This window comes from Hemicordylus capensis, chromosome 5, assembly GCF_027244095.1.
Source record: "Hemicordylus capensis ecotype Gifberg chromosome 5, rHemCap1.1.pri, whole genome shotgun sequence".
NCBI classification, from domain to species: Eukaryota; Metazoa; Chordata; class Lepidosauria; order Squamata; family Cordylidae; genus Hemicordylus; species Hemicordylus capensis.
The window spans coordinates 1,035,051-1,052,092 of NC_069661.1; the positions used below are offsets into that span (position 1 = coordinate 1,035,051).

General features: G+C 58.3%; 1 protein-coding gene across 3 annotated transcripts; it reads left to right on the forward strand.

The window, feature by feature from the left end:
- Positions 1 to 224: 224 nt before the first annotated feature.
- LOC128326848 (rho-related BTB domain-containing protein 2-like) lies at positions 225 to 16,313 on the forward strand. Of its 3 annotated transcripts, none has more exons than XM_053254567.1 (10): positions 225 to 413; positions 519 to 720; positions 817 to 920; positions 2,360 to 2,545; positions 2,865 to 3,772; positions 3,887 to 4,005; positions 5,632 to 5,782; positions 6,312 to 6,400; positions 7,133 to 7,238; positions 15,135 to 16,313. In XM_053254567.1, exons 1-10 carry the CDS (start codon positions 316 to 318, stop codon positions 15,308 to 15,310), a joined length of 2,139 nt encoding a protein of 712 aa, XP_053110542.1. In that variant the 5' UTR covers positions 225 to 315; the 3' UTR covers positions 15,311 to 16,313. The 3 variants fall into 3 exon arrangements, with proteins under 3 accessions (XP_053110542.1, XP_053110543.1, XP_053110544.1); XM_053254568.1 differs by having other exon boundaries at positions 247 to 405; XM_053254569.1 differs by lacking the exons at positions 225 to 413; positions 519 to 720; positions 817 to 920 and adding an exon at positions 1,006 to 1,388.
- Positions 16,314 to 17,042: the final 729 nt, after the last annotated feature.

Genomic DNA, 17,042 nt, shown 5'->3' on the forward strand with positions numbered 1-17,042 from the left:
GCTCTGCCCGGCTGCCTTCCCTTGGAGTTCCGCTAATCCGCTGGGCTCAAGTGGCAGCCCTCGAGTCGTTTTCCAAGGCACCGCGCACCGGATCATGTGCAGAGTGCGCGCCTCCGCTCGCGCTCTCCCTCCCCGCGTCTCCTTTGTTCGGCCGGAGCGGGCGGCGCCGGCAGCCCATTGGCCGAACGGGAGGGGGCGGGGTCAAAGCGTGGAGGGGGCGGCGCCGATTGGCGGAGGAGGGGGCGGGGGCAGCGGCGGAGCCTCAGTCCGTCGGTCGGTGGGTCCGGGGCGAGTGGCTGCGGCGGGGGCGATGGGATGGGGGCCCCGCCGAGACGCCGCCGCCGCCGCGCCGTCCGCCTCTCCGCCCCGGGGGCCCTAACGGGGGAGCCGCGCAAGGCGGGGACGGTGAGTAGGTGGGTGGGTGTGAACCTGCGCCCCCCCCCACACACATTCCGCCGCGCGGCCGAGCCCTCCCGTCGGGCGCCCCGCGCTGAGCCGCCGCCCCCTCCTCACCGCAGGCGCGCGCCGATGGATCTGGACCTGGACTACGAGCGGCCCAACGTCGAGACGATCAAGTGCGTGGTGGTGGGCGACAACGCGGCGGGCAAGACGCGCCTGATCTGCGCCCGCGCCTGCAACGCCACCCTGACCCAGTACCAGCTGCTGGCCACCCACGTCCCCACGGTCTGGGCCATCGACCAGTACCGCGTCTGCCAGGAGGTGGGTGCCGGGCGTGGCCCCTCCCTCGGGAGCGCGCCTGGCGGGTCCGCCACTGACCGAGCCCCCCCCGCCCCCCCCGGTTCCTCTCCTCGGCAGGTGCTGGAGCGCTCGCGCGACGTGGTGGACGAAGTGAGCGTCTCGCTGCGCCTCTGGGACACCTTCGGGGACCACCACAAGGACCGGCGCTTCGCCTATGGCAGGTGGGCAGCCGCGAGCCTGGCTGCGCGAGGGGGGGAGGGAGGGAGGGAGGGGCTCCCGGCGGGCAAGGCGGGTGGGCTGCCCCCCTCCTCCTCCTCCTCCTCACCGGCCACGGGTCGAGCAGGCCGGCTCCGCGCCTCCCTCCTCCCTCCCTCGTGGCAGCGCAGGAGAGGGATCTATCTTGGGCCTGAGGCGCTGGCCGCCGGCCAAGCATTTCTCCCGGTCACGTCGGACAGCGAGCGGGGCTGGACGGGGCGCTGCCTGCCCGGCGCCTTAAGGGCAGCCCTGTCGGGGATAAGGGACAGCCCCCAAGTCGGGGTAGGGGGCGGCCCCTGCTTCAGGCCGGGAGGGGCACGTTCCGCTGCTCCCCCACCCCAGTTCCCCACTTAAGGGGCAGGCTGAGCAGCCCCGGCTTGTAGGTGAGGGGCAGAGAGTGCTTTGTGCCAAACCCGGAAGTAGGGAGGCTGCAGGTACAGGATTTTATTATTATTGTTATTATTATTTTACATTTATCTCCCACTCTTCCTCCAAGGAGCCCAGAGCGGTGTACTACATACTTGAGTTTGTCTTTCACAACAACCCTGTGAAGTAGGCTAGGCTGAGAGAGAAGGGGCTGGCCCAGAGTCACCCAGCTAGTTTCATGGCTGAAGGGGGATTTGAACTCAGGTCTCCCCGGTCCTAGTCCAGCACGCTAACCACTACAGCACGCTGGCTCCCGTTGCTCTGGTGGGGTTTTTTTTGGGGGGGAGGCTTGCTTGAGGAGTGATAGTGGGCTGCTCAGAGTGGCTGGTGGGTGAGTGGGAAGAGTGATGGTGCTTTGGGGCAGCGCTGTGGGGCAGCCCCCTTCTCAAAGGCGGCCACACTTGCGAGGCTGTGGGCGCTTCCTGCCAAGAGGCAAACTTTGGGCAAGACTTCAGCCTTGGTGGCTGCCCAAGGGAGGCTTGATGTGGAGGCTGCCAGCCCTGGCTGGAGTGGAGATCTCCCTTGCTGGGAGCGGGGGAGCCTAGCGGCCTCTCTAGGTACGAACGTAAGCGCAGCCCTGCTGGATCAGGCCCAAGGAGGCCTCTCTCGTCCCCCAGACGCCTCTGAGAGGCCCACAGGCAAGAGGCAGAGGAGGGCCTGCACGCTCTCCGGCTGCTGTCGGTGGGAGGTCTTGCTCCAAACCCCCTTCTGGACTGGGCTGCTCCGCCCGAGGAATGGGCAGCCTGCAGGCAGTGCGTAGGGCGGGAGAGGGGCAGAGGGTGCTCTGGGGAGCAGAGGCCGCCATGAGGCCTCCTTTGGGCGAGCCACTCCTGCCTACGGGGGAGTCGGAACCCGAATGTCTGCTGGCCCTCGGGAGGAGGAGGAGGGGGGGTTTCTGCCTTTGGTGGGGGTGCCGGAGAGGCCGCCTGGGCTGGTCTGGGCAGCTCCTCGACCGTCTGCTCCCCCCCCCCCACTGCAGGTCGGATGTGGTGGTGCTCTGCTTCTCCCTGGCCAACCCCAACTCCCTGCGGCACGTGAAGAGCATGTGGTACCCTGAGATCAAGCACTTCTGCCCACGCACCCCCATCGTGCTGGTGGGCTGCCAGCTGGACCTGCGCTATGCGGACCTGGAGGCCGTGAACCGAGCTCGCCGTCCTCTGGCCAAGTAGGGGCGCCTCCCTCCCGGCTGGTTAATGGCTTTGATTCTTACGTGGGGAAGGGGGGCCTGTGGGGCACAGGGCTGGGAGGGGATGGCCAGCACCCCGTCCCTGCACTTCTTTCCTGGAGAGCTTGCTGAGGAGGGCTGCCCCGCTGCTGCTGCTGCTGCTGCTGCTTCCCAGGACCGCATCCTGCCGTGGCCTCGGGCGGTCCCCTGTCCTGCTGCTCCTTCCGCTTGGCGGAGGTCTCCTTGATCCTGGGTCCTGAGGGGGGCTTCAGCCAGGAGCCCCTGTCCTGACCCCGGCGCCCTTCCTCTCTTCCTCCAGGCCCATTAAGCCCTCGGACATCCTCCCACCGGAGTGCGGGCACGAGGTGGCCAAGGAGCTGGGTGTCCCGTACTATGAGACCAGCGTGGTGGCCCAGTTCGGCATCAAGGATGTGTTTGACAACGCCATCCGGGCCGCCCTCATCTCCCGCCGCCACCTGCAGTTCTGGAAGTCTCATCTCAGGAAGATGCAGCGCCCCCTGCTGCAGGCGCCCTTCCTGCCCCCCAAGCCCCCCCCGCCCCTCATCCACATCCCGGAGGCGGCGGCCAAGGAGGGGCGTGGCCCCACTGCCCTCTTCCACCAGCCCCTGTGTGCAGACGTGGTCTTCCACCTGCAGGGCGGCCACCGGGTCTTTGCCCATCGCGTGTACCTGGCCACCTCCTGCTCCAAGTTCTACGACCTCTTCACGCTCGACTCGGCAGGCGGCGCTGCGGGCGCCAAGGAGCCGGCCGGCAGGACGAAGAGCTTGGATGCCGAGCACCTTTCGGCGGGGGCCTCGGCCGTCTCCCTCCGGGCCTCGCAGAGCGACGATCCGCTGCGCTTGGCCCGGCCGCCTCGGGCGCTGTCTGGCTGGGGCCGCGGCTTCGTCAGCATGTGTCGGGAGGGAGCGCGCGACCCGATCACGCAGCGCGAGCGCCCCATGACGGCCGTCTACATGGACGGGCTGGTGCAGCCGGGCCCCTTCCAGGTGGTGCTGGAGTACCTGTATACCGGCCACCTGGACCAGCGCCGGGCGGGCCTGATGCAGGTGGCCAGCATCGCGGAGCTGCTGGAAGTCTTTGACTTGCGCATGATGGTGGCCAACATCCTCAACAAGGAGAGCTTCATGAACCGGGAGATCACCAAGGCTTTCCACGTGCGCCGGGCCAACCGCATCAAGGAGTGTCTGAGCAAGGGCACCTTTGCAGGTAGAGCGGGGTGGGGGATGGGGCAAGCGCTTCGTGGCGGGGGGGGGAGGAGAGGCAGCCCTGCAGGGCTGGGATGAGCCCCTGCTTGCCTGCCTGCCTGCCTTCCTTCTCCAGATGTCGTCTTTGTGGTCGATGACGGGTCGGTGCCCGCACACAAGCCCCTGCTCCTGGCCGGCTGCGACTTCATGGTGGCCATGTTTGGCGGCACCTTCCGGGAGAGCGGTGCTGCTGAGGTGAGGGTGTGGGGAGCCCTTCTGCCTGTGGGCTGGGTGCGTCCAGGGCCCCAGGGTGGGGTGGGGGGGGCAGAGGCTTTGCAGGGGACGTTGGGTGCCTTGCTTTGGGCTAGCTTGGGTCAGCGGAGCAAGCGGCACTGCCCCAGCAGCGGCTTCCTGGCCTTCCGTGCCCCGCCGGGCCTGGGCCCCCTGAGCTTCCTGGCTGCCCTCGGTCTCTCTTGGGTGGAGTTCTGGTCCTTCGGAGGCAGCTTCTGGCTCGGCGTTCCTGGAGGGCAGCTTGTGGGGCCCCGTTAAGAGGCTTCGAGGAGATAAACCTGATTTTCTGTCCTGGTGCCAAGAAGGCACAGATTCCTTTTGTGTCCCTGGGAAGCCTGGTCCTTGGCTGGAGCAGATGGGGAAAGGGGCACCTCTGGGGCCTGAGCAGGCGCAAAATGTGCCCTGTAGACCTCGGGGGAGCGGCGGGGGGGGGGGGGGCTTTTATGTCGGAAGCCTTTCCCAGAGGCAGGCTGAGGAGCTGCCCATCTGCGGTTGGCTCTGCTTGGAATTTCCTCCATGTCTTCTCCAGCGCCGTCTGCCTAAGAGGGGGGCTTGGCTGGCCCTGGAGGCCAGTGCGAGTGGCTTCGGGAGTCCCTGGCCTGATTCCCAGGACCCCTTGCTGGGGACCTGGAAGTTGGGCCGGGAGCTGGCGGGGAGGGAGGCCGAGCTGGCCCTGCTCCAGAAAGGAAAGGTCTGTGTCTCCAGAGCGGTTCTGCAGGAGTCCTCTGCTTGGCAGCAGAGCCAGTCGGGCTGGCAGGTCAGGATGCAGCAGGAGGAGGAGGAGGAGGAGGTCAGGCTCCAACTCCGCCCCCCCCCCCCCCGAGGAGCAACCCCTGTGCTTAGGAGCCAGGCATGGCGGCAGCTCCGGCCGCCTCTCTCTCCTTCCTCCCAGACCCTTTTGGCAGCCGGGAGGCCCAGCTGGCCCCAAGAATGTCCTCCCCTCGCCAGGAGTTGCTGCTTTCCCAAGGGGGAGGGACAGGGGCTGCCTCCCAGGACCAGAGATAAATTGGGCGTCTCAAAAATAAAGAGTCACGGGGATCACGTGGGTCTCCAGCCACGGCTGGGCTGGCTGCTCCAGCCCCTCTCTCAGGCCTGTTCAGCTTCCACCCACTGCCTTCTAGGCTGAGACGTTTTCCCCCTCCTGGAGGGGCTTCCAGTGTGAAGAGCTGCTGAATGTTCCCAGCTGGAGAGAACTTAGAGATCTTGGGATTGGTCTTTGTGCCTATTTGAGCGCTGCCTCTGAGTATGTGCAAAGTGAATTTCATTTGCATTGCCATGATCCTGGGATTAGAAGAATTGAGCCTCCTGGAAGCAGAGCCCAGGGAGTTGCTGGGAAGGTCCAAGTTGTTTGCAGAGCTTGTGTGGGGAGAGCCAGGAAGTTTCTGCGGTCCAGCTGGTTCTGGCGGGCGGTGTGTGTATGTGTGTCATCACCAGAATGCAATTTCCTGTGCTGAGCAGTGGGTTGGCCTAGGAGACCTCCAGGGTTCCCTCCAGCTCTGAAGTTCTGTCAGGCTGGGGAGAGAGGCTTGGTGAAGCCGGGCCAGGCCAGGGGCGACTGGGCAGCTCTTTCAGCCCCCCTCCAACCCCCAGGTCCCCCTGCCAGGCACCAACTGCGCCTGCCTCCGTGCTGTGCTGGAATTCCTCTACACGGGGTTCTTTGTCCCCACCCCAGACCTGGACGCCATGGAGCTGCTGGTCCTCACCAACCGCCTCTGCCTGACCCGCTTGCAGGCCTTGACTGGTGAGTCCTTGGCTGAGGGGGGAGGGGAGGGCTCCCACCCCGCCTGACAAACTGCTGCCTGCCTGGGGGCTTCTTACATAAGCTGCCGATAAGATAATGAGGTTGTGGGGACGCAGCGTCCCTGGGATCAATGTGTCCCCGGCTACGACTACAAAGCAGGGGGAGGGGGTGTCCATTAGCCGCTTGGGCAGCTGTTGGGGAGGAGATGGCTTGTCCTGCCTGGACACATCCTTGGAAGTGACGATTCATGTATCTTCCAACCAGTTAAATAAGCGAGTTCTTCTGCCGCCTTATTTAAAAATGTTGTAGCTCCTCTGTTTTGCTTAAAAGGCACCCAGAGTGGCTTGCAAAATAGGAGCATGCTTAAAACAGCAAACGGAACGATAGCCTGGAAGCGAATGGGGCAGAAGCCAGGCTTCCTGGAGCAGCGTGGCTCACAGGCTTTGCAGATGCTCCGTTCTGTGGGGCAGAGGGGACTTTTTCTCTCCCCCCCCCCCCCGCTGACTCCCATTTGTGGTCTTCTCCCCAGAGCAGTACGCGGTGGATGAACTGGTGCATGCCAGCCTGCAGCAAGTGGAGATTGATGCCCAGGTGATCCTTTACCTGGAGATGACCCAGGTACAGCTCTGCCTGTTCCCAGCCCTGTGGAACTGGGGGTGGGGTCCCAATCCTGCCATCCTTCTCTTGGGGATCAGGGTTCCCCCTTCTGTGGGGCTTCACTGGCTGCAACTAGAGGAGTGCAGTTCTTGGGGGGGATGGGTGTGGGGGGGGGCGGGGGCGGGGTTCCTTCCTTGTGAAGTTCTTCTGTTTAGGTTGATCTAGTGGAGATGTATCTCTGGCCTTTTGTGAGAATTCCAAGGCTGCTTACGCAAAAAGCAAAGGGAAATACGCTTCGTGCCCGTCCAAAGCTGCCTTCCTACAACGGGGGCAGTGCCAGGGGCTGAACCTGGGGCCTTCTGCCTCCTCCACCCCGGCCGGATCTGGTGTGCTTCTTGCTTTGTTGAGGGGTCTGCAGAGCTCCTAAGCAGGGACGCCATGCGTGTGCTGGCGGCTGGGCCTTATGGCTTATTTATTTATTCAGTTTCTATACTGCCCGTCCAAAATGGTTCAGGGCGGTTTATAATTAAAACAGAACAATTAAAAGCAATTAATTATTAGAGCAGAGATTATAAAGCACCATAACACAATACTTAAGCAATCAGAACAATGTAAAAACTATGAAAAACCAGGTTACAACATTAAAAACCTTTGACAACCATTGACAAACCCTGCAAGGCCAGGCCAAAGAAGGCGGTTTTAAGGACGGCTCCCCCCTCACACCCTCCTCCTCCTCCACCTTCTTCTTCACAGTTCCACAATGCCTGCCAGTTGGCTGCCTGGTGCCTTCACTATCTCTGTACCAACTACAACAGTGTCTGCCGCCGCTTCCCGCGAGAGATGAAGTGCATGTCGCCAGGTATGGAGCTAGAATCCCGGAGTTGGGAGGTCCAGCTGCCCCCCCCCGGCAGATGGTGGCCCAGCCTCTGAGTGTGAGGGTGGGGACATCCTGTGGAGGAGAGCCCCCCCCCCCCGCACTGCAGGGTGCAGCAGGCTCTTACCGTGTGGAAACTCCTCCTAACGTCCTCGCTCAATCTGCTTCCTTGCCGCTTCAACCACCGGTTCTAGTCCTGTCCCAGGAGCAACAGAGGAATGTACGTAGGAACATAGGAAGCTGCCATGTACTGAGTCAGACCATTAGTCCATCTTGCTCAATATTTTCTTCAAAGACTGGCAGCGGCTTCTCCAAGGTTGCGGGCAGGAATCTCTCTCAGCCCTTTCTTGGAGATGCTGCCAGGGAGGGAACTTGGAACCTTCTGCTCTTCCCAGAGCGGCTCCATCCCCTTAAGGGGGAATCTCTTCCAGCGCTCACACTTCTAGTCTCCCATTCATATGCAACCAAGGTGGACCCTGCTTAGCTAAGGGGACAAGTCAGGCTTGCTACCACCAGACCAGCTCTCCTTTCCAGTTGGCTGGCCACGTCCTCTGCTCCTTCTGAGTGTCAGCCCTTCAAGTATCTGGAGAGGGCTGTCTGGCTGAGGCTGGCCCCCTCCAGGGTGGTGGGTTTCTTACGGGGAGAACAAATGTCTCTCTTTCTCTCTCCCTCACTCTCTCTGGCCCAGCATGATGTGTCTCCAGTGGCTCTTGGCTGGGGTCTTGTTTCAGTTGTGAGCCATTTTGAGAGAGGAAATGGTCTTCACTTTACTTGCTATGTAAATGGCGTTGAGAAAAGCAGGACATAAATATTTACATCTTCCCTTAGGTATGTTTACCCTGGAAAAGAAATGACTATTGCCCTAGCTGTTCCTCATAGCACTTGTTCTTCTCAAATAGCTTCATTTCGGTCTCCAACCAGCTATACCACATAACACTACTCAGCATAGCAACTTTACAAAGGCAGCAAAGCAATCCAACTTCATCTAGTACATTCATCCTCAGCCTCAACTAACTTATAACACATGTTACATACTGCCGCACAGAGACTTGTTTTTCAGACCCTTCACCATCCTGGTTGCCCTTCTGGGAACCTGTTTATCAATGTCTTTCTTAAGATCTGGGCTCAGAACTAGACACAGTGTTTCTGGCGAGGTCTGCCTTCACAGCCACAGCTGCTGTGCCCTTGTTAATGCAGTCTAAGATTGTATTCCCTCTTCCAGCTGCTGTATCACATTGCTGGCTCATGTTAAACTCATCTGCTAAGACAACTAAATCCTGTTAAGCCAGGTGCATCCTGTCCTTTGCTTGTGCACTTGAATTTTCTTACCCAGATGCAGGACTTTACCTTACCTTTAACTCTATCTTTTATTTAAAATATTTCTCTACTGCCCAAAACTTGTGTCTCTTTTTTGTTGATGTGATGTCACTTTTTGTTGATGTGACCAAAAGTTTGTGCCTGTCCACATTGTTTTGAATCTTGATGAGGTCTCCTAAGGTGCAAGCTATGCCGCTTTATGCCATTGGCAAACTTGAGCCATCTCTTCACACTCTCTTCAAAGTCATTTATGAAAATAGAGAGCACCACAGAGCCCAAGACAACAGACCCTTGGGGGACTCCACTTTCCTCCTCCCTTCAGGCTGATGCGAAGCCATTAAAGAGCTTTTGTTGGATACAGTTGTTCAACCAGTTGTGACTCCATCTGCCAGTAGTATCTTCTAACCCTCTGTGACAACAGGATGTTGTGGGAGACTGCCAGATGTGCTGCTGAAATCCAGATACATCTTGTGTCTATGGGATTCCCATGATCTAACCTAGTAACTATCCGAAAAGATGAGCTTACTTTTTATTTATTTATTTAGTACATTTATATACTGCCCCTACAAAAAAGTCCCTGGGCGGATTAGTTTGCTATGACTTGTTCTTGACAAATCCTGGCTCCTAGTCATGGTCCCACTCTTTTCTAAGTGTTCACAAATAGAATGCTTAATAATCTGTTCAAGCATCTTTCCAGGTACTGATGTTCAGCCACATCCACAGTTTCCTGGCAGCTCTTCCTCTCCCCCCCACCCCCACTTAAAAATTTTTTTTTTTGAAGATAACATTTGCTCACCTGCAATCTCCTGACATTTCAGGAGTTCTCAAGGATGACAGATAACACCTCTGATGTTGCCTTTGCAAGTTTCTTTGTGTCTTTGGGATGGAATTCATCTGACCCTGGGGACCTGAGTCCATTGGAAGTTGATTGATTGATTAAGTGCCGTCAAGTCGGTGTCATCTCTTAGCGACCACATAGATAGATTCTCTCCAGGATATGTTATCAACTCTGTCTTAAGGTCTCTCAGTGGTGCATTCATTGCTGCCATAATCGAGTCCATCCACCTTGTTGCTGGTCGTCCTCTTCTTCTCTCTCCTTCAACTTTTCCCAGCATTATGGACTTCTCAAAGGAGCTGGGACTTTGCATCATGTGTCCGAAGTATGATAGTTTGGGCCTGGTCATTTGTGCCTCAAGTGAAAGTTCTGGATTGATTTGTTCTATGATCCATTGGTTTGGTTTCCTGGCAGTCCATGGTCTCCTCAAAAGCCTTCTCCAGCACCAAAGTTCAAAAGCATCAATACTTTTTCTATCTTCTTCAAAGTCCAGCTTTCGATTCCATAGAGTATCACAGGGAAAACCATCGTCAAGAGACGATTCTAATCTTGTAGGTGTAGACACGTCACGGCATCTAAATATCTTTTCCAAGGCCTTCATTGCTACCCTACCAAGTGCTAGTTTGCGGCGTATTTCTTGACTGCTGGATCCTTTACTGTTGGTGGTCGATCGTAAAAGGCAGAAGCTATCCACCACTTCAGTGTCTTCATTGTCAGTTCTGAGGCTGGTTGCTGTAGCTGTTGTCATTCATTTCGTCTTCTTGGCATTTAGTCGGAGTCCCATTTTGTCACTCTGCTCCTCGACTTTCATTACTGGAGCTTGCAGGTCATCCCGTCACCTTCTTCCCTGCCTTGAGGTGCAGTGTCCTCCTTGGTTAGTGCGATGGCTGTAAGGTTGGCTTACATTTCCTCGGTGGGAGAAGATAGATGCAAAGGAGGAGTTAATAGGTTGCCCGTTGCCATGCCACCATCCTTTCCCAGCAGCAGACCTTGACTTGGGAATTCCTTCTTTTTCCTCTTGCTTGGGACAGAGCCGAAGGGACTCCTTTTCTGTCCTGGCATCCCTCGCAGCTGCCCTTCCAGGCGGTGGCGGGATGACTCCTGATTAGGGCAGAACCTCTCCCCTTGCCTGGAATTGCTGGCCTCCCGCAGGGGCCTGGACAAGGCCTAGGAAGGGGACTCCGGGCCACCCGGCCCTCTCGAGAGAGCGGGGCTGCTGCCTGTCTGCGGTCAGATGCCGGGCTTGCCTGGGCATCTCCTCCAGCCCTGAGAGCTGGGCAACTGGGTGGCCTTGCCCTGGGGGCACCAGCGGTCTGGTCTTGGAGCCCTGGGTTGAAAGAGCAGCTGCTGCTGTCTGGCGTGAGGAGCCGGTGGGGCGGGTTCTCTGCTGCTGTCCTCCAGGGGTGTCTGGCATATGGGTTATGTGATCCCCTGTGACTCTAAAAGGCAAGACTCTGCTAATTAGGGTCAGCTTCTCAAGGCTGGGAGGAGCAAACCCTTCTCCGTCCTTTTTGTCCTGCAGGGCTCTAATCAGGCTGCTCTTCCTCAGCTTTCTGTTTCAACCTTCTTTCGGTTTTGGTTTTTCCTCCGGGCTTTTCCTCCCCGCTCCTTACCCCTCTGATTGTTTTCTCTCTCTCCTCTCTTTCTGCTCCTCGGCTGCATGGAAAGGGCTGGCCCAGCACTACACCTACGAGTACCGAGAGGGGGATCACGGCACGGCCTGCTGAGGCCCCTCCGAGCAGCCGCCCGCCCCAGAGGCCTTGTCCGCCAGCGTCCTGCGTTTCCTCCCGCAGCTCTCCGGACTGCGTGGCCACCACCAGTCAGCTGTTGGGTGGCGTTCCAGAGCAAGCCGAGCCTCCAGCCGCCATTAGGGAGGGTGGGGAAGCAGCCCGAGCAACGGCTCCTTTGCCCCTTCCCCCCGGCTTCCCCTGCCGACTGCCAGTGGTGGTGGCGGCGGCCTGCCCGCTACCCCCGCACGACCATCGAGATTTCATGGGGCATGTGGAAGGCCAAGCGGGTCCGATCCTGCCGGCAGTGGCATCTTCCTCCAGCTAGAAGGCCCAAAGAGGACGACGCTGGCAGGAACAGGGGCATCATCGGAGGGAACAGGAGCGGGCCCAGCAGCCTCGAAACAGACAGTGCCTCCTCGCACAGTGGTGACCAGGAGCTTGGCTACAGCAGCGCTTACTGACCTGGTGAACTCGGCCCCAATTGGGCATACTGAAACTTCTGACCACCATGAGGTCATCTAGTCTGACCCAAAACGCTCTCTCAGACCAGCCGTTAGCGCATTTACCAGGGGACCTGCCACCTGCCTGGGGTTTATGGTTCAAGGACTTCTTGGCAAGTTCCTTTGAGAGATATGAAAAACTAAAATCTAAAAAGCAAAAGCGAACCAAACGGGTCTCCTCCTCTTCCAGTCCAGCTGCTTCTGCTTCTGCGGCACCAGCCCCTAAAAAAAGCAAAGAAAAAGAGGAAACACATAAAAAAGACTTAAAAAAAAGACTTAAAAAGGGAGCTCTAGGTCTAAACAGAGAGAATGGAGTGCACACTCATCTGAACTCTCTGAACCAGGGCCCCAACCCCTGGAGGAAAGGGGTGCTTGCCCACTGAACCTCCGTGGAGGCCTCCACATAGACCTTCAGTCACCCTCTCTGTCATTCCTTTAGAAGAAGACCCTACAGCACTTGACATCCTGGGCCTATCCGCCGACCCACTGGAAGGCGGGGACCAGAGCAGCCACGATCCGAAGGTGAATGGTCTGCTAGCCTAGAACCTGAATCTTCAGAGGCCTCTAAACTTCTACCAAGCCATAGATTTGGCACCCCTCATGACAGAAACAGTACATGCTCTGGGTCTTAAACCTCCATCCTTCCAGGAGGCCCAACCAACTAGCAAAAGTGCTCTGGTCTTCCCTGATCTGGCTGGAGGATTTAATTCAAGATCTTCCTTCAGATCCAGCTAGATTGCGCCAGACGCTCTTAAAGTTACACAAGGTGCAGGCTTTTATCTCCGATGCTAATCTTGACTCCCTGCGTTTCGCATCTAGGTGCCGCATCTACAGCCCTGGTGTTGGGCTGCCAGAACTTGTGGCTGAAGTACTGGCCGGTAGATGCTGCTTCCAAAACCAACCTGCCCGCTGTCCCTTATGATGGGGAAAAATTGTTTGGTGACGCTGCACTAAAAGATATCTTAGTTGAATCTAAGGATAAAAAGAAATCCGTGCCTTCCTCCTCCTCCTCCTCCTCCTCCTCCTCCAAAAAACAGGACCACCCTCAAGGGAGACGATCCTTTCAGACCTTTCGTTCCTTTCGGTCTCGACAACCACGTTTTCCTTATCAACGCGGTGGGTGGCGGGGAGCCAACTGCAGCATCAGATTCTGCATCTCTGAGTTCTCATAGACACTCACTGCAACAAACTATTTCTGCCACGAGAACGCAGACACACCTTGGAGTCCGAGGTCCACCAGGTGGTCCTCAGGAATAGTTTGTTGCTCTGAGTGTCCACTTCTTCCCCTGATGTCCCTCTCCAGGCTTTTAGGCCTCATGGTGGCGAGTTTGGAGCCAGTCCCATGGGCACACTCCCACCTGGGGCCCCAGCAGTGGTTCCTCTTGCCATTCAATTTGGACATCACAGTGAAGTCCAACAGGTGGGTAGTCCTGACGCCACAGGTTCTCCACTTCCTGTGCTGGTGGATCACTCCACCATATTTGTCTGTGTGGGCAAGGAATTTCTGGACCCCCCCCCGACTCATAGTAACGATGGACGCCAGCAAGAGAGACTGGGCGCCCATGCCTACACCAGTCTGCACAAGGCAAGTGGTCGGCCTAGGAGTGCTGCCAACACAGCATAAACTGGCTGGAACTCGGGGCCATTTGAGCAGCCCTACGAGAGCTCCAATCCACAATTCACTACCGTCACGTCCTCATCTGCGTGGACAAGACCACGGCGAACATAAATCGCCAAGGGGGGAACCAGGTCCAGATCTCTGCAAGCGGAAACAGCCCTACTCTTTCAGTGGGCAGAACACCACGTGGCGTCCCTGGCAGCTCATCAAGGACATGGCAACCTGAACATAGTTGCGGACTACCTGAGTCGCTCAGACCTGCTTCCGGGGAAATGGCATCTCAGTCTGAGAGTGTTGCTGCCAATCACGGAACACTTGGGTCTCCTGACAGTGGACCACATCACGATAATCCAGGCAGTGCCACCCTCACCTGAAAGGTTTCCTGAAGGCTGCTACTCTTCTGTCCCCTACTTGGAAACAACACACTGTCCTAAAGGCACTCCAGGCCCCCTGCTTCGAGCCTCTGTCCACGACTCCACTCCGAATAGACTCTCCTTTAAATTGGCATTCTTTGTAGCCATTACCTCGGCATGTAGAGTGTCTGAACTCAGGGCCTTCTCTGTACACAAAATCCAGTGTATTTTCTATGCAGACTCTGTGAAACGCTTTCCAGACCCCTCTTCTCGACCGAAGGTGGCTTCACCCTTCCATGTCTTTCGGGATATTTTTCTGTCTGCCTTTTGCCCAAAGCCGGTTCACTCGGCAGAGAAGGCCCGGCACAAGCTTGATGGCCGTCAATGCCTTAAAGTATACACTCAGCGGACAAAGCACATTAGAACTCCAGAGGCCATCTTTATTTGCCACATTCTGTGGGCCAGCCTGTCACATCTGCCACCATAGCCAGGTGGTTGAAGGCGTGCAGAGGGTTGGCCCACGAATCACAGAATCTCAGAGCACCCACGAAGCGGTTTGCCCCTCCACTAGGGCTGCAGCTGTGTCCGCAGCTTTCTCTACGAACACTCCTGTCCAGGATATTGGCCGGGCAGCTACCTGGTGGATGCCTTCCACATTGACTAAACATTATGAATTAGATGCCTTAGCTTCTGCTCAGGCAGCTTTTGGAAGGTGAGTCCTCCAGCAGGTTCTCCCAGGCGGAGTAGGCACAGTGTACCCTTCCTGGTTGGACTTAGGGCTGTGGTATGTCCCCACATGTGAGATGCCCTTGGACTGCAGCAGCAGAGAACGGAGCATTGGTTACTCACCATGAAGGCTTCTGCTTGCTGCTGAGTCCAAGGGCGTCTCGATCCGCCCTACGACACTAGCGCCTCCTTTTCAGGGACCTTGGGGTTGTAGACTCTTCTGGTTATGGATTCACATGACCTGCGTATCCTTAGTTTTGTTCTGCAGTATACTACCGGGAAACTTCTCCCGTAGTTTTTTGCTTTGCGTTCTTCTCCTTGGACAGTCAGTTCCTTCTGGTTTTTGGCGTGTGTGTTTTTTGGGACACGTTTGTTTCCTATTTATATAGAAATTTTCTTCCTTGAGGTTCTTGTTGCCTCTTGGCCGAAAAGAACTGAGGAGGATTTGCTCCTCCCAGCCTCAAAAAGCTTTTCCTAGTTCGCCTAGTCCTGTCACATGGGGTTGCATAACCCCGCACCCGTGAGCAGCAAGGAGGAGCCTTCACGGTGAGTAACCAATGCTCTGGTCGCCTGGCTGCCATCTTGTCCTGTGAGCGCACGGAGGGAGATTTGGATGTAGGGCCTGGGCCCTTTCCCTCCTGACTTCCGCTGCCAGCCCTGAGCTGGGGGAGGTGGGAAGGGACTAGCCCGGTCTCTTCTGGAGCTTGGTCCTTGCAGAGAGAGAGAGGGGGGGGGGGCAGGCTGGGGCCAGTTGGTTGACTCTCTCTCTCTCTCTCTCTCTCTCTCTCCCCCTCCCCACCAGAGAACCAGGCCCACTTTGAGCGCCACCGCTGGCCCCCCATCTGGTACCTGAAGGAGGAGGACCGCTACCTGCGTTTGCAGAAAGAGCGCGGGCTGGAGGAGGAGGCGCTCCGCAAGCAGCACCCACGCAGCAAGTGGTGCTTCTGGCGCCCCCACCCTGCCAGCCACATCTCCTGACCCCTCCCCCGTGTGCCCCCCTCCCACCCCATCCCCGGGGCAGCTGCCCGCTCGTGCCTTGGGTGGGGGCAAGGGGGCTGGCCCCTGGGCACGGGGCCGTCTCCAGCCCACGGTGGTGTGTGGGAGGGTCTCGGTCGGGTCTCTGGGCCTTGTTTACAGCCCCACCTTCTTGCCAGCTGTGTGCCTCTTGCTGCTGCCTTTGCCCCATCCCTGCCTGTGGCCTGGGCTGGGCGGCCCTCTCTCCTTCCTACCTCGGACCTTAGCAGTATTCTGGCGCAAAGGGAGGCTGGGGCCCAGCTGGGGGCCGGTTGCCAGGCAGAAAGGGGCGGCGGGCTTGGCAGGGCTGCGCCACTGGCATTGGGAGGAACTGGATACCTGGGGTGGAGCCCGGAGGGAGTAGCGAGGGGAGTAGTGGGGGAGTCTGCATAAGGGGTGGGGTTGCGGGGGGGGGGGGCAGGAGCCACGTGCCCTGTAGTGGGGGGAGGGGGCGTTCTTTTGAGGCATCTAGTTGTAGGAGCCACTTCCTGTTTTGTGCTTGCCTGCTCTGGGGTGGAGTTGGGTGGGGAGGCGCTTGTGCCCTCCTCCTCCTCCCGCCCCCCATGTCTGTGCCTTCGACACAACACACAAGCCTCTTCCCTGGACTGACCCGGCGGTGGGGGCGGGGTGTGCACAAAGGGAAGGAGGTAGTCAAACATACTCCAGTTGGGCCGGGGGTGGGGGGGCGGCCAGCCCCTCCCTGCCACAGAGAGCTGCACAAGCATTTTTACACTTTTCTACTGTGTTTTTTCTCCCGAGGCCTCGGCTAAGCACAAACCTCCCCAGGGTGGGTCCACACGTGGCACTCACTGTACCGAAGGGCTTCACGGCAGGCGGGCCCCTGGCGGTCTCCCTGTCTCCACGTTTCCAACCACTGTGAGCTGGGCCTAGCCAACCCCCACCCTGTTTCTTAAACACTTCAGTATTGGACTGTTTTAACCTTTTAATAAAGGCCTTTTCTATTGTGCGTCTGCTGGCAAGCGTCGGCTGGGCTGGGCTGGGCTGGGCGGGGGCGGCCCTCTTCCAGAGGAAGCGGAGCGGGCTGCTTGCTTCGGCCCTGGGCAGCCCTTTGCTGGGCTGGGCGCTGTTCTTGGAGGGCACAGTAGTAGGCCCGGGGGGGGGGGGAGAAAGCCATTCGCCCCCAGGAGAGGGCAGACTCCTCTTTCACTGGGACCCCCAGAAGGCAGTTGGAGACTGGGGTGTGTGTGTGGATGAGGCCTGAGGGGAAGGAAAGGGGGGCCAAAGTCCAGGCGCCAGTGCCGAGGGAAGGCTGCTGCTGGCCTTGAGTAGCCGCCTCCTCTGCCTGCCATAAAGGAGGGCTGTGGGGTGTGCCGCTCCAGCCGGGAGAGCAGGGGCGCAGCGCGGTGGGAGGGGGCCCAGAGGCCAGATCTTAAAATGCCCCCCCCCACTGAAGCTCAGCTCATGAAGTAAAGAAACCTTAAGTGAGGCTGAAGAGTGGTAACTATTATCCTACATTATTTTTTAAAAGGTTTTGTGGATTGTGGGCGATGCAAGTCACTGAATGGTCCTCGGGAAAGACCTGCTGTTCTGGTAGCTCCAGCTCTTCACACTCACCTCCACTTTGGAGGAAGAATTCAACGGAAGGAAGCCCGGGCGGGTGCGTGGCTGGGGGAGTCAGTCATGTGACTTGCCTCGGGGGGGACGACAGACCATTGTCTCCCCTGGCCCGATGCTA

Excerpts from the sequence above, each read along its gene's own strand:
- LOC128326848 (XM_053254567.1), top strand. The coding sequence starts at position 316 with ATGGGGGCCCCGCCGAGACGCCGCCGCCGCCGCGCCGTCCGCCTCTCC. Across the intron at positions 414-518 it reads AAGGCGGGGACGGTGAGTAG|GCGCGCGCCGATGGATCTGG; the intron begins GTGGGTGGGTGT and ends TCCTCACCGCAG. Across the intron at positions 2,546-2,864 it reads GCTCGCCGTCCTCTGGCCAA|GCCCATTAAGCCCTCGGACA; the intron begins GTAGGGGCGCCT and ends CTCTTCCTCCAG.